Source organism: Clupea harengus, unplaced genomic scaffold (genome assembly GCF_900700415.2).
Source record: "Clupea harengus unplaced genomic scaffold, Ch_v2.0.2, whole genome shotgun sequence".
Lineage (NCBI taxonomy): Eukaryota > Metazoa > Chordata > Actinopteri > Clupeiformes > Clupeidae > Clupea > Clupea harengus.
The window spans coordinates 173,188-189,264 of NW_024879586.1; the positions used below are offsets into that span (position 1 = coordinate 173,188).

General features: G+C 43.6%; 1 protein-coding gene across 1 annotated transcript; it reads right to left on the reverse strand.

Annotated features, from left to right (window-relative positions):
- Positions 1–674: 674 nt before the first annotated feature.
- LOC122129071 (sodium/calcium exchanger 2-like) lies at positions 675–15,492 on the reverse strand. Its single transcript, XM_042704108.1, has 7 exons — positions 15,054–15,492; positions 11,798–11,901; positions 11,328–11,345; positions 8,805–8,929; positions 7,974–8,073; positions 6,736–7,002; positions 675–5,999 (listed from the first exon to the last, which is right to left on the reverse strand). The coding sequence occupies exons 1-7, from the start codon at positions 15,458–15,460 to the stop codon at positions 5,623–5,625; spliced, it is 1,398 nt and encodes a 465-aa protein (XP_042560042.1). The 5' UTR covers positions 15,461–15,492; the 3' UTR covers positions 675–5,622.
- Between the last annotated feature and the right edge of the window lie 585 nt (positions 15,493–16,077).

Consider the following 16,077-nt stretch of genomic DNA (forward strand, 5'->3'; position numbering starts at 1 on the left):
TGGAAAAGGTTCTCAGCACACCTTAAAGTTCTTTAAAGAACAAGATATGTTGCCTCAAATAACCATTTTCTGATGGTTCTTTGAGGCACCTTTGTGGGTTCTTTAAAGAACCGTTTCCTTTAATCCAAAAAAGAACCTTGGTCTTGTCTGGTTGGTTCCTCTCTGGCATCACTCTGAAGAACCATTTCTGGTTCTAGTTAGCACCTTTATTTTTCTGTGTACAGCACAGTGACTAGCTGTACTGCTGATAATTGCTGGATAAAACAAGACAAGCAAGCAAGTTTTGAGGAAATCGTCCTCTTTTTCAATCACTACTCATGAACTTACTGTATGTATTTAATCTAAACTATCAATATAAATCTATATGTTATTCTTAATGTTAGTACAGAAATAACAGGAGAGCCTATATTCCTTGAAATAAGGTTGCCCTGCCATGGTGTTTTAGTATCTGAGAACGGCAGAAGTAAAAGTGAGAGATGGAGAAATGCGAAACTCTTCTGGCAATTTGAAGAAATAGCATTGATCATGGTAGAAGTGGTAGTAGTAACAGTAGTCTTGTCTTAGAGCTATTGAGATGACAAGATTAACACCGGACTCACTTAGATTACTGCTGATTAACAGGCAAAGTAGTCTACCTCTCACTTTCACCTGTCAAAAAACACACTCAGACACAGTTGAAAATAAATGAACTATATTCATTAAGTCAACTGTAGTTCTTACAATACACATCATGCCATGTTCTCCAAAACAATAAGCATCCTTATGTCAGCAATTCGGGTTTCTTTTGTAAAAATGTAAATCTTCTGTTTATGACATAACTATATATGTATACTATTTTTTTGATATCACATCTTGTCTTATTTAGTCATCATTCTTAGAATATTCAGGCAGAGAGAAATAACCACAGAAATTGCACAGGTGAGCAAGACATGAGGCAAGGCACCCCAACACAAAGACAGACACAGACAACCGCATATTTCAGCCTACAAATAAACAACACAGATGACTAAAATCAAGTCACTTAAACAGCTTTTGTAGAAGTGTAGTAGTTATTAAATTAATAACAATCATTTCTTTAAACGACAATACACTTGTTCATCAGCTTTTTTCAGACCGCTGATGAATCTCAGTGAGTTCCACCGGTCACAGCCTGACCAAGAGCAACCACCAGTCTGGGGGAAAGACCAGACTGGACTGTAAACCTAGACATCAAGAACAGGTCATGCGCACCAATCAACAGAGAGATCATGCACAGTACACACACATACAGTGGAGAGTAGGCACACAAACACTGATGCTACACAAGACGTGGGCTGTTGCCTCTCCAGCTCAAGTCAGACAGTTTGGTTCAGGGGAAGCCATGTCATGTCATGTCCTCTCATCCACCAAACTGAAAACACAGACTAAAGTGACTAAGAAGTAAGTAGACATTGATTGGCAACTTCTCAGAGAATGTTCTCTCCTTTCAGTACATTCCAAAACTCATCTCCAAGACCTGCTTTAATGTGACATTACAACCACATCTTTGAACTAATGTATTCATTGATTTTCATTGTTAGACAAACAGACAGAAGAGTGAGAAAAAATGAATTGTGAAATGGTTTGATTTTATGAAAGATAACATTTAAGCAATGTTAAATAGATTACATATTGCACAAACTAAGTCTCTCTTTACTGTGTAAACACAACGTAGGCTGGAGCATCAGCTATAGTTATACAATTGTTGTTGTGAGTTGCCATGGCGTTACTTGTGTCCAGTGGTAACTATGGAAACATGAGCACTGGTCTAATGAGAATCCTTGCTCTCACAGTAGGTGACAGCCTGAAGGTACAGAACCTGTTACATGTTTACATTTAAAAAAACATTTCACAAAGTGTGTCAGAGTGAACAAATAATAAGAGACAATGAACCATACAAGAAGCAGGTGCATGCCTTCTCACTACTCTCTAGGTATGCATTTATATGTGTCAAAGTTTGGTCAAGCATGTATATTAGAAATGTAGTCTCCCTTAAAGAATGTGCTGGAGTAGCTGAAACAGTGTAAGCTATACTAATTTGAAACATAACACTTGACCACATACAAAAAACATTTTTACTACTAAAAGATGAAATAGTTCATCTTTTCAGTTCCTCACTGATTTCAAGTGGTATGGCCACAAATATCTTATCGGCTGTGTTTCCTGACCATAGAGAAAAAGTCTTGCCCAACCTCTAAAGGACACTTAACTCATTCCATACCATTCACTTGCCTTCCATGAGGCTACCACTAAACCACCGACACTTTATTTCAGATATGATATAGCACATCTGAGAATATCATTTTTCCACCAGACATTTTTGTGTTGAAATACTGATTTAACCATAGAATCCTCACTACGATCAAATGTGTTTGACTTGAAGCAAACACAACTACTAGGGTTGGTCAAGCAAATGGAACTACTAAGGTTCCATGTGTCTGCTATCTGAAACACTAGACTCACTTGGCCAGTCAAGGACCGCTTTACTGCATGCCTACCCCTGTAGTGCTAAAAGGATTTAAAGCGCCTAGAGACAATTGTATTGTTATGGCGCAATATAAATAAAATTGAATTGAATTGAATTGAATTTAAGAATCCTGTATTTGCTCAGAACGAACAGCCCGCGATACAGAGAGAAAAGTCACTGTGAGTAAAGTACATGCTCTGCTTTGTCCGCTGTTCTTTAGCAGGGAAATCATATTGCACACTATTTCTCAATCATTTTGGTTGCTAGTATTCACAAAACAAAGAAACCTACGTAACAACAACCGAAAACTTACTAAACAAAAAATACACTATGATGCAAGACGGTCAACTTGTAATTTACCTTAAAATAAATAATTTAAATCTTCTTAAGGCAGTATCTGGGTAGGTTAGGAAATAAAAACTACACTACATAACAGTCTCTTTGAGTGTATTAGAAGCAATGTGAATGTTTTAAGTAGATGTGCACAACGCCTATCCATTTCAGTCAAATTAGCAATGAAGCATGTGAGTCCACTCGTGTTGCCTGTAGAAACGACAAAAACACTTATTCCTCATGTACAGGCACTACCAGCATTAAAGTAGCTGATGCCCACAACCTTACACACCCAGGAGCTTGTGTTCCTGTCAGGGCACATCAGGGGAAAATACGAGAAACCTTGCAGAATGACTGCAGCTGAGCATTCAGTCTGTGCAGACTAGGCTACAGAGAGCTCATAACAGGCTATTCAAACTAGATCTAGGATGGAATGGTAAGCCAAAGATTTGTGTATATATCGATTTTGGTCTCCAACGAGATAAGTAGTAGGTATATATAGAACATGTGAACAGTTCAGTATGGTTAATGAATTCAAGAGAGTTAGTCAGTACAGTACCTGACTTTGAGGGGAATCAGCATCTTCAATAATCTCAATCTTCAATCTTTCTCCTTTTAATAAATACGAACACTGTCTTTTCTTGTGTCACCGCCCACACATGCTTTTATATGTAAACCATGCCGTGGCCACTGTATATATTCTATCATGCATTTTGACCCACTATGTCACAATGAAGCGTCAGCCCAAGCCAGGTAGGGGCTGTTCCACAGACACATATCACAATTCCACAGGTTTCCACAAACAAGAACAAGTATCACTTGACAGGCAAACAACATGTAAAACTCCAACATTACTCATCGGCCTGTGAAGAGCACAACGCCATCTCCTTTTCACTTCTACAGCAGGACCTATCTGGCTCTCTCTTCTCTGCCTGGAGATGATTTGAAGAAGAAATGTTTCTTTGAACAATCAGGTACATGAATTAGTCTTTATTGTCCATTCTGAAAAATAAAAAGGTGGTTTTGAAAGGGAAAAATGGAGATAATGATATGATGTGGTTGTATGCACCACACAGTCTTTAAAGTGGTTTAAAGAAGAGATGGATAAAAATGACAACATCAACACAACAACAGAAAGAGTGGAGTGAAATGATGAAAGGGTTTGGTGGAGCAGAAGGCCCAGGGTGGGGTGCAGTCACTCTGATGGGAAACCAAGTCAAGAAACTGTAAAAGCTTTATTTACAATCCCCAAGTCAAACCTCCTCCCTGGGTGAAGTGGTGGCAGAAGTCCGGGGTGGGAAATGGGTAAACCGTGCTTCATGGGGCTTTGCCATCTCTGCTGTTAACAGGAAGTGTGGTATATGCTGGGTGACTGGCAGCAGTGTGAGAACCAAGCAGCGTTCTCCCTCTCTGCGTCTACTGGATCTGAGCGCAGCACCATGACTGCTTGTGTATTTCAAAATATTTAAACTTAAGTTATTCATTACTGTATTTAAACTTATTAAATACATATTTTTGTAGTTATAATAAAATAAATAAATACATAAATAAGTTAATATATCTAGGACTGAAAAAAGGTTAGAACAGAGGAACCTTATAATTGTGTGAATGGACTCAGCATTCCTCAGTTCCACAAGAGCTCCCGATGGGCTCCCTCCATGGAGTTCTCCCAGCAATGCCAAGGGACATTCCGGTTCCAAATGCATCCTTTCACTTCTCTTATGTCTGGAGACATACAATACTTTCCTGCCCTTAACCCCCTAAATAGAACTGGCTGATTAGTTCATCCTTCAGTGAAGATAAATGATTAGGAGATATCTATTTACATGGACAAACTGCTCGGGCCAAGCTCCAGCCACACTATGACTTTATCTTCCTGTCCTAAATGTCCTTCTCTGTGTATATATATATATATATATATATTTTCACTTTTTCTCCCTTAGGCCACCCAGTTGTTATTAAATATGACACCTTGGTTCCTTCTTCCTTGCTGTTTCAAGGTGATGCACTGTTCCCATAGAAACGGAGGATGCCCCAATTGCATCATCTTATACACTTTCACCTGAGGGGGCTTCTACTCTAAAAAACACAGGAGAACATCATGACCTGCACACAGACCTCTAGATAAGGACCTACACATCATGAGCAAGACTTCAAATTCAAGCCAGGTTGAGAAGCTGGCCCCGCTCTAAGTCGTTTCTAGATCCATTCTGACAGTGGGGAGGGTGAGGCACAAATGGTCACAACACACACCTCTCTTCCTTGTTCCTCTTCTCTGATGCTGTCTTGTTCTTTCCCTACCTGCTTGATTTTCTCGCTCTTCATACTTTCCTTCTCCTTAAATCCTGTCAACAGATCATTTTTCCTTCTCTCCATCTTTCTACATTCCTTTCTGTCTGACTTCCCATCTCTCCCTCTGTGATCTTCCTTGTTGGTTGGTGCAGGCATGGGTGTCATAGGCTAATGGGACGGATAGATTTAAAGCCTGAATTTTTCCTGACATAACCAATGGAGCTTGTTGAAAGTGTAGTTTCATGTCTGAAAAGCTTCCTGGAGGTCTTTGTACGTTTGTTTGCATGTGTTGGTTTAGATTTGCACATCTGAAATGGTGTCCTTCAATCAGCAGTGTCATTACCTAGAATACTGAGCCCTTGTCCTCCTCAGTGATGTGTGTGTGTGTGTGTGTGTGGGTGGGTGTTTGTGTGTGTTCATGGAGTGCTGTAGATCTGTGGAGATGTGGATGTATGCCTGTTTGGTTTTCCGAAGCATGCTGGGGCACCTCCTCCTGCTTCCTGCTTCCTGCTTTAGAAGCCCTGGATGTGGCAGTAGGCTTCCAGGCTGGAGAAGAAGATGTAGAGGAGCCAGAGAGAGAAGAAGAAGAGGCTGGTGATCACGCGAGGGGTACGCGCCCCCCCGAGCTCGCCCCCAATGGAGGGCCGCCGGCGGAACAGCAGCACACCCATTGCGAAGAAAGCGAAGATGGTGAAGAGTGTGACGGAGAAGGCTAGGGAGCCGGGGTCCACCCTGAACTCAAGGCCCTGCACATTCCAGTAGATAGCTGCCACTGACCACGCCACACCGATGCCCAGGAACACATTCACAGCATTGCTGCCTGTCACGTTGCCCACAGATGCATCAGCATACTGATCCTGGGTGGCTGCAACCTTACTGGCAAACGTGTCTAGAAGAGACAAGAGAAGAGAAGAAGAGAAGAGAAGAGAAGAGAAGAGAAGAGGAGAGGAGAGGAGAGGAGAGAAGAGGAGAGAATAAAACAAAAGGGAATACAGGTAAGACAGATAAAGAAAAACAACTTTGAATGGCACTTATGGCATTACTGTTGGCATTTACAAGGGACTTGGCACTAACTCAATTTGTGTATTTACATGATCTACAAGAATTGCAATGACAAGGTTCAAAATACCCATTTGTATCAGTTCTCCACTGAGAGTATTACTGCACAATCTGCACTGTTCTTCCATTATCACAGGGTTCTGAGACTAGATCACACAACTACATGTGAATAGCTTGGGCAGCAGGTTGGAGCCACATGTGTGTTTATCTGTCCTTCACACGACCATGTACCATCAGGAGTGTTTATCTGTCCTTCACATGACCATATGCCATCAGGAGTGTTTATCTGTCCTTCACATGACATGCCATCAAAATTAATTTGAGGATCTTATAAAAAGTAGTTACCTTCATAAACTTACCTCAAGAAACAGTAAAAACCTGACTAACAAATAAAAGAGGCAAATGGGGTTTAGTTTCTGCTGTAGAAACCTGGGTACTGCCATCACCATAGAGCACGTGGGAGTGTCAGTGAGCTTCCCTTTACGTTCAATCAGTAGAAAGTCAAAATGAATGAACACCAGAACATTTGAAAATCTCTCTAAGTAAAAAAAAACCATGGTCCTTACCCGGTAGAGAGGTGCCCAAGGCCACAAACACCACAGCAGTGACGGAGTCTCGCAGCCCCACGGTGCAGCCGAAGTGGGAGGCCAGGTCCCCGATGATGGCAGTGAGGAAGCCAATGACACTGATGGAGACCAGGAAGCAGGCCCAACCATTCCAGTACTCAGTGGGCGGCACACAAGCAAACAGAACCTTCCAGAACACAGTCACAAAGTGCATGACATAGTCGGAACAGGAGGGCAGGCGCTCATCCTCCTCCTCATCTCCATCACCTGAAGGGGCACATTCACATGGTCACTTAAACACAGTTTAATATTTATTGATGTCCACATTGAACAACATAACAATATAGGACATAAATACTAGGTACTGGAACCACAAACAGACACACACAAGCACATATACATGAATAAAAGAGGGAAAGAAGATATGAACAAAAAATATAATTAAAACATAATTCAAGGGTAATGTACTTCTATTGTCAGAGGACCAGCTCATTGCATGGCACTATACAGGTAGGCCCATTTCAGTAGTCAGCCAGGTTGGATCTGTACATCATTTCCTGTTAATGCACTGCCCTATATGCACAGCAGAGGGCAGTGTAACACTGCGTAACTGCCTGTGTCGCGCCCTCATGCTTCCCACAAGCCCATGGTTATTACTGCTATGCTTATTTCTTCAACTGCCATCAAGTTAGACATGTGAGGTGAGGTCTTGCCACATTACTAGTGAAACACACTTCCTGTACAGGTGTTATAGATGTGATTCCACTTGTGTTGCTGTGGACCTCCCTGATGAGGTATTAGATAGGAGGACACAGACGGGCTTAAAAACAAATATCACATTTCATCATTCCATGCTGGGTGCAGTAGGGTTGGGGGGGGGGGGGGGCAGTAGAGTGGTGAGCAGCTTCAGGGCCCTGGTCACACTCATTAGACTGGGGAGAAAGGGTCACACTCTGTGACTGGTCACACTCATTAGACTGGGGAGAAAGGATCACACTCTGTGACTGGTCACACTCATTAGACTGGGGAGAAAGGGTCAACACCACTGGGAGCCCTGGGAATTACATCTGTCACCAAGATGGAAATTAGAACATTACAGTGACACAACACACATCCACACAGGAACATCTTGGTCACACAAACCAATGCATACACATACATACATGCACACACACAAATAACCCTATCTACATTCAAGACTAAGAAGAGAGGTTGCAGACGGAGAGAAAGCCACTGACCAGCGCTGACCGTCACCGCATCAACAAACTGTTCCCTCCAAGAGTGTGTGCCGATCACCAGTGCCAGGTTGGTCTTCTTAATCAGTTTGTCCACAGTGCTCTGACAGTCACAAGACACACAAACACAAAGAGGGCTAAAACCACTAACGGTTATAAAAACAGCACTGTCTGGTCAACACCCAGCAGGGCACAGCTCTGACAATACCTATTGATTGAACAAACCTCAGAATAGAGAATTGGGTATAATATAGTGGCCATATATATTTGTCAGAAACATTGTGTTTTTTGAAGAAACTCCAGAATTACTTGGATTGAAATTATGGACCATTACTACCCTCCTCTTTAAATATATTAAAAAAATATGCTTTTATCATTTCCTACATTTGTTCCAATCTATAATTCATAAATTCTAAGAACACCGTCTGGATGTTAACACACAAACATGTTTTTTTCCCCAAATAGACCATTTAAAAAAAAGGTTGTTTAGAATAACCACCAGTTATTTTTCAAGTTAACACATCTATGACTTTTTCATGAGTTAGCATAGCAGCCCCTTAGGCTGTGGAATCTGTGGTGATCCAGTAATGATGACATGAAGCTGCACTGGGTAATGCTGCTAAGGCTTGTGTGTATCTTTGTGTGTGCAGTGCACTCGTATGGATGTATATATACATGTATATACACTGTATATATATATACAGTGTGTGTGTGTGTGTGTGAGTGTGTGAGTGTGTGTGTGTGTGTGTGTGTGTGTGTGTGTGTGTGTGTGTGTGTGTGTGTGTGTGTGTGTGTGTGTGTGTGTGTGTATGTGAGGGAAGACAGGGGCTCCACCTTGAACTCGTAGGACTCTTCGATGACCACCTCCAGCCGACTGTGTTCCCCCAGGATGGGCTTCCCCATCTCAGCTATGCGTCTGGCTTCCTCTTCCTCAGCACTCATCTGCCCTTCCGGGTCCTCTGATAGAGACGGAGGGAGAGAGAAGGAGAGTGAGAATGAGAGACGGAGAGACAGAGAGGGATAGAGTGAGGGAGAAAGAGACAAAAGAATGAGGGAGAGAGAGCAGCTTGTTGGAAAAGATAACGTATAGTGTGAATGTAAAATGTGTGTAAATGTAAAATGTGTATACATTGTAAGTCGCACATATGTAAGTCGCTTTGGATAAAAGCGTCTGCTAAATGACTAAATGTAAATGTAAATGTAAATGTAAATGTAAATGTATAGATTTAGACCAAATCCCATTTCTTCCCCTTGGCCCCACCCCTACCCCTTTGTGAGCTCCCTCTTAGGGTAGGGTGGCATCTTTCGTTTGTGGATCGACGGGAGAGTGGTCATGTAGCCCTCCGAAAGGAGCGAGAAGAAAATTCCCAGAATTCTTTGTGAACTGAGGCAGTGTACCATGGAACATGGTTACCGGTGCGGAGACAGAATAATCATGCAATAATGTTCAAATCTGTCGGAATATCTTAGTTTAATGGAGATGCAAAGGAATATGTAATTGAAAAATCGCTATTTACAATGTCAATAGAATTTTGTATAAACAGCGATTTGTGAGTAACAGTGCAGTTATTTACCATGTCCCCGTGTATGAAGCTTGGAAATAATCCAGTAGCAAATGTTCTGCTCTTTCCTGCTCATCTGATATAAGTGCAGGGCAGAGCATTTCTATGGGTAAGACTAAACTGGGTTGTGCCATTTCATAAGGGGGTATTTCAAAAACGAGCCCTTTGTTTTGAGTGGCAACTAAAAACCGAGTGGGCCCTCAAAAACAAGGGGTAGGAGTACAAATAAGGAATGGGACTAGGCCTTAGAGATCAAAAGGTGTTGAGAAAAATCAGCACAGCAAGCACGAGCAAGATCGATGGGGAGGGAAAATGGGAGTAACAGAAAGCTGAAAAAAGGAGGAGGATGAAAGTGATGTCACAGTACACACATCTGTCTCATGGACCGAAGTGATGTCACAGTACGCACATCTGTCTCATGGACCGAAGTGATATCACATGTCTGTGCGTGTGGCTATGTGGCTTTAAGTTACACTAAGTGCTAATATTAAACCTCATGTGACCTGGACAAATACTGACAGATGGAAAAGAAAAGTGACTGCATCATATCATTATGCAGCCTAGCAACACCAAGTGATTCTCTCTCACACACACACACACACACACACACACACACACACACACACACACACACACACACACACAATTTATAAAAGCAAACTCCAGGACCGTGACTACAAAATTGCAAAAATGTTCAACACAGTAATGACCCCCATTGGAAACATATAGCCCAGACTCAGACCCTGAGCAGACGCCATCTTACAGAAATCTATCTGAGCACAAGCGGAGACTGAAAACCTTCATGAGATCCAGACTAAGTGAACCCAGCCTGGAAATGAGGGACTGACTGACATTTACTAGTCCACATGAATATCATGCTGTATAGACAAAGCTATAAGCCAGGTCAACCTTCTCATACCTGCACAATATCTGACCACCTGCTGCAGACTGAGGGATAATCTCAGAGACCACAGTAGATTTCACAATCCTTTTCTTGATTGAAAGCTGCTTCCACACACATGCACACACGGGCACGCACGCACGCACGCACGCACACACGCACGCACACACGCACGCACGCACTCATATATGTACACTTGCACTTCCTAAACAACAAAGGCCAGGGGCTCACAGTTGGCTGCCCCCCAAGGATGTTCAGCCAAGATCATTTGTCTGCCTCCACTGCTTGGCTTCTACTTTAGAGAACAGACTCTAATGATCACATGAAGAGCAGGGCCACTCCACGACACACTGCATGTGTAGCAGTAATGTTCTGCAAACCCTCCCGTGGCACTGAGAATGGGCTGCTGGCTGATCTTTAACTAATCAACCAACATGCTGCCTGGGAATGAAGGCTTCCTAAAGCCAGTTTCTGAGAGCAGGTGAATCACTTTAGTTTTCGCCACTGGTGACATATTTCACAGTGGAACGAGAGAGTTGCTCCGTGACAGTTTGGGGCGACGCTGACACAAGTTCAACAGAGATGCTGAATGTAGCAAGGAGGTTCGGAGAGGTTTTTCCTTTGCCAGTCTAAACAGATATGCCATCATATGGCTACTGATGAAGTGCAAAATAATTCCCCTGAGTACACAAGCTGCTAAAACCATGACAACATCAGCTGATCTGTTCACAGAGAACCTCACAGAGATAGACAGCACTAAGAGGCTCTTTTATGATGGAGAATAAATGTGTGTGGATGCTGTGATAAGCTGGAGCACATTGACCATGGCTGAAGGGTGAGAGAGACAGGCTGGTGTGTGTGTGTGATGGCTTATGAGTGTGGGGGTCACAGTACCTTGGTTGAGTAGCAACGCTGTGGAGGAAAAGAAAGAAGAAAGGCGAGAGGTTAGTGTTCTGCTCTGCCCAGCTGAGGAGACTATTCACTGGTGTATGACCAGCGGAGGGGCTATCATGGCTTCAGTAACATTACTCCTGTTCTTTAGGGAGGGGATGAGGGTTTACACACTAGACTGGAGAACAGGGATAGAGTTTCCATAAAACAATACCTGGGGTTGGGCTGTCTTTACACTCACTGACACTGCCTTATTTCCACATGGTAAAGTATACATATATGTTCATATGCTACCTCAACATTATTGATAACGTTTGATGACAAATTGGGGAAATACACTTGAAAGACCCTGTTCACAGAAATATAAGCCTCCTTTCAACCCCCAGCCCCCCCCCCCCCCCCCCCCCCCCCCCCACACACACACACACACACAAACAACAGGAATTCACACAGAAGCACAGGGACACACGTACCTGAGATGCCCCTCTTGAGCCAGCGTGGTTCATCCAGCACAATAAAGAAATTCTCATGCTTCTCATACTCCTCGTCATCAGTGATACGCACTTGAATTGTCTGACTGCACACACACACACGAGAAGTAAAACGGCTGGTTACTGTAATGAAAGGTTAATGCACAACAAAACATTTACATGAAGCCTGGTACTATGTAAGCTTAACAAAATGAGAGGAATCCCTCCTACAGTCACACACAAACATGCACAGACACAGACGTGGGTTCACACACTCACAAAGATACACACACACACACACACACACACACACACACACGCACAGACACACAGACACACAGACATACAGACACACAGACACACAGACACACACACACACACACACAGACGTAGGTGCCCACACTCACACAGATACACAGACTAATACACACACTTAGTAAATGTTTAATGCACTGCCTCTGGGACTGTGAAAGAGTATGTTTTCCACACACACCTACACACACACACACACACACACACACACACACACACACACACACACACACACACACACACACACACACACACACACACACAAATGCTAGCGGTAGAGGACTAGTTGGAGCAGTCAGTCACCTAGACAGCTGAGCAATACCCCTCTTAGCAGCCCAGGCCCTAGCCCTAGAAGAGTGGGCCATATCCCTCTCAGAAGCCCAGGCCCTAGCCCTAGAAGAGTGGGCCATATCCCTCTCAGCAGCCCAGGCCCTAGCCCTAGAAGAGTGGGCCATATCCCTCTCAGCAGCCCAGGCCCTAGCCCTAGAAGAATGATCAGCCTCAGCTCACCACTTAAATCACTTCACAGAGCCAGAGCCCACATCAATATTGCATCCCAAACACCCTGAATTATTCAAAGCAGGTCCTGAGCAGCGCCACCCTCCAGAGTCTGTCATCAACCAACTCACACATGAGCGCAGTGGAAGAAGTACTCAGATCTTTTACTTAAGTCAATTACAGCAGTGTAAAAATACTCAATGTCTAATTTCCTTAAGTAAAAAAGTAGAAGTACATAAGTATTATCAGAAATGTATTGGACTAAAAATAGGCCACTAGTTTGGTCCCTCTGACTGCTATATTATTATATATGATGTCATTAGATACTGTAGCATCAGTGCATAAGTAAGTTACAGTTGTAGCTGCTGGAGGTGGAGCTAGTTTGAACTATAACTACACTAAAAAAAAGCTTGTTATATTATCCATTGCGTAAAATCTTCCAAAGCTGTGAAATAAACGTAGTGGAATAGAAAGTACAATATTTCCCTCTGAAATGTAGTGGAGTGGAAGTATAAAGTAGCATCAAACGGAAATACTCCAGAAAAGTAGAGATATCTAAAAAGTGTGCTAAGTGTACTTGAGTAAATGTGCTTAGTTACTTTCCACCTCTGCACATGAGCACACACACCTCTACACCCTCCAGCGTCCTTCACTAGACACACATATACAGTATACTGTACATACACCCAGGCGTACGAAGGAGAGGTGTGTGTCTTCTGTGTGTGTTTGTGCGGAGCCCAGGGACGACCTGGTCCTCTTTGGGAATACTTTCAGCCACCACAGCAACAGCACAAACAGGAGCCCCAGAAGGCTGATGCCACCACACGCTGGATCCCTCTCCTGCTGGGGCCCAGCTCAAAGCACAGCCTCTCCACATGACTTACCCATCTGAGGCACACACAAAAACAAAAAAACTTAAACAAACTCTCTGTCCACTGGCCTTCATCCAGGCAAGAGGAGAGGTGTCCCGAAGGCTCTCCACATGTGAGAAATAACCATCTGTTAATGAGCCAACACGGCATCTACAACAACCAGAATGAGCAGAAGAATGAGAGAAGAAGGACTAAGGCACTAGCTGTACAAGAAATAGGCCCTGCCTGCCAATGTCAAGCAATAACAACACTTACAAAGTAGAGCTTTTCAATTTCATGTTTCAATGTTATAGCCTGGGAAGAGGCCATTTACTTTGCCACACAACTAACCCAAACACTGAGTCCATTATTCAAGCCTTTGAGTAAATCTGCACAAAGCTATAACAGCTAGCTCGTCTGACTCCTTGAAGAGGTAACTCATGGTCTCTGAAGCTGAAAAGGCTTCTCCAAAGCTAAATACTCTTGTAACCCTGATGTGAAAGATCCACTTGAGGTAGAGAGATGTGGGGCTGAGCCAGAGAGCAGAGGAGTGTGAGGCTGTACTCACTAATGGAGCTCTACTTCTTTAATGATCAGGCCCACACACTCCGGGGTGGAACACTGTGGCTAACCTCAGTGCAAAGCAATGCAAATGGGCTATTGGGAGCTTCATTTACAAGGTGCAACAAGACTCAGCATTTACACTACAATTACAGAGCAATTAGAAACCTGACCTTCACTGTCTGCCTTAACCCCAGAGGCCAGTCTCTCTCTCTCTCTCTCTCGCTCTCTCTCTCAGAGCTACACCAGGCTTCTGTTCTGTTCTGTGTTGCTATCAACACACTGGGACTCCTAAGAGTTTTGCCTCCATAAATAATGCATTGAGTTGTAGAAGGAGGGAGAGAATCACAGCGTCTGCTTGTGTCTGCTCCTCCTGAAGACTGAGTGATTAACGTGACGCTCTGACTTCCCTCCCCCGCTCTTCTTTCCACACACTTTTTGTTGTTCTCTCACAGACTGACTCACTCAATGTCTCCCACTTACGGAAGTTCAAGGTCTCCACACACGTTTTGTTGTTCTCTCACAGACTGACTCACTCAATGTCTCCCACTTACGGAAGTTCAAGGTCTGCTCACCCCACCTCAATCAAAATATATCACACTCACATTCTCAGTCAACGAGTCTTTCCCTCACGACACATCTAAAATGAAGCTCACACTCCTCCATGTATTCACACACCCATTTAAACTGTTCCTCTCTCTGTCAGTGTATATCTCACTTTCGACAAAATGACTCTCACTCTCTCACACAATCATTCTCATTCAATCCTACCTCTCTTTCTACCAACACAGCACTTTTCTCACCAATTCTCTGGGTCTGTGGGGTTTTCTGTTTACTCTCTGCACCTCCATCAAAATAAGTGTGCACTTCTTCTACTCCCTCATACACTTCTGCTCTTACTCAATCAATGTCTATCTCCTACTGCAAGCATAATCTCTCTCAAACCCTAGCTTTCATGTAGCCACTCTCTGGTATATCTCTTTCTCTCTCTTTGTGACTATCTCTCTCTCACTCATTCTGTTTATTGTTTTTCTTACGTGGTCTGATCGTTGACAAACTCCAGTTCTCCTCTCACGTCCTCATAGTCCACACCGTTACCCTTGGCACTTCCTGCTTCTGAGTGATAGGGAAGGATGACAGTCCCGCGGGCACCTGAGTTTCGCACCACCGTGATCTCCATGGTACCCACACTCTCGCTCACGCGCAGCAGGCGGTTGCCGAAGGTGAAGATGCCGGCATGGTCATCATCCAGGATGGTCACCGTGGCGACCAGAGGCTCGACCAGTCGTCCCTTTGGTGCAGCGCCAACCTCGTCACTCTCGAACATGCCCTCTGGATCCCCTACCCGCAGGTTCAGCAGACGGACGAAGAAGTGCTCGTCCTCCTCAAAGATGTCATCATCAATAATGCCAACCTGAGGGAGAGAGGAGAGAGGGGAGGACATGAGAGAAGTAGAAGAGAAGAGGAAAGAAGGGGGGGAGAAGAGAAGAGGAGAGGAACAAAGAGGAGATGAGAGGAAAAGAGAGGAGAGGAGGGGAAAAGAGAGGAGAGGAGGGGAGGTTGGAAAGATTGGAGGGTGGGAATAGAGAGACCATGAGTGAAGAGGAGAGGACAGTTGAGGAGTGAAGAGAGGAAGATAAGAAGGAGAAGGCCAAGATGGGGCAGTAGACAAAAGATGTGCAACGTGGGACACAGTGTCCCTGGAAAAGCCCTTAGACAATCTTCCCAACAAAAATGAGACAACAGCAAAAAGAAAATTATATTACTTTTTGAAAAATACCACCAAATTCAAAAGTAAATTACAATGTTACACGAATTTAGACTGAGATCTCAGAATGCACAATATCTACTACTTCTAAAAAAACAAGATGCGGAAGAGACTCACTCAGTACAGACTCAGTGACTGCACGCTGGCCATTAAAAAAGGTCGCCACAAACAGTCATGGCTGCCGCAGGAAGAATGGCTGAGGTCATTTTGAACATCTGTTACACAGTCAGGCTAATGAAGCTTATTTTAAAAAGATTCTCTCGGTACAATGATGAGTTGATCCTTGGGTCAAA

Bases quoted from the DNA above. Each gene is read 5' to 3' on its own strand.
- LOC122129071 (XM_042704108.1), bottom strand. From the start codon at position 15,460: ATGTCCTCCCCTCTCTCCTCTCTCCCTCAGGTTGGCATTATTGATGAT. The intron at 11,902-15,053 runs GTAAGAAAAACA...GTGTGTGTGCAG, and splicing joins TTTGTCAACGATCAGACCAC to TCAGACAATTCAAGTGCGTA. The intron at 7,003-7,973 runs GTCAGTGGCTTT...GTGCCCCTTCAG, and splicing joins TGCGGTGACGGTCAGCGCTG to GTGATGGAGATGAGGAGGAG.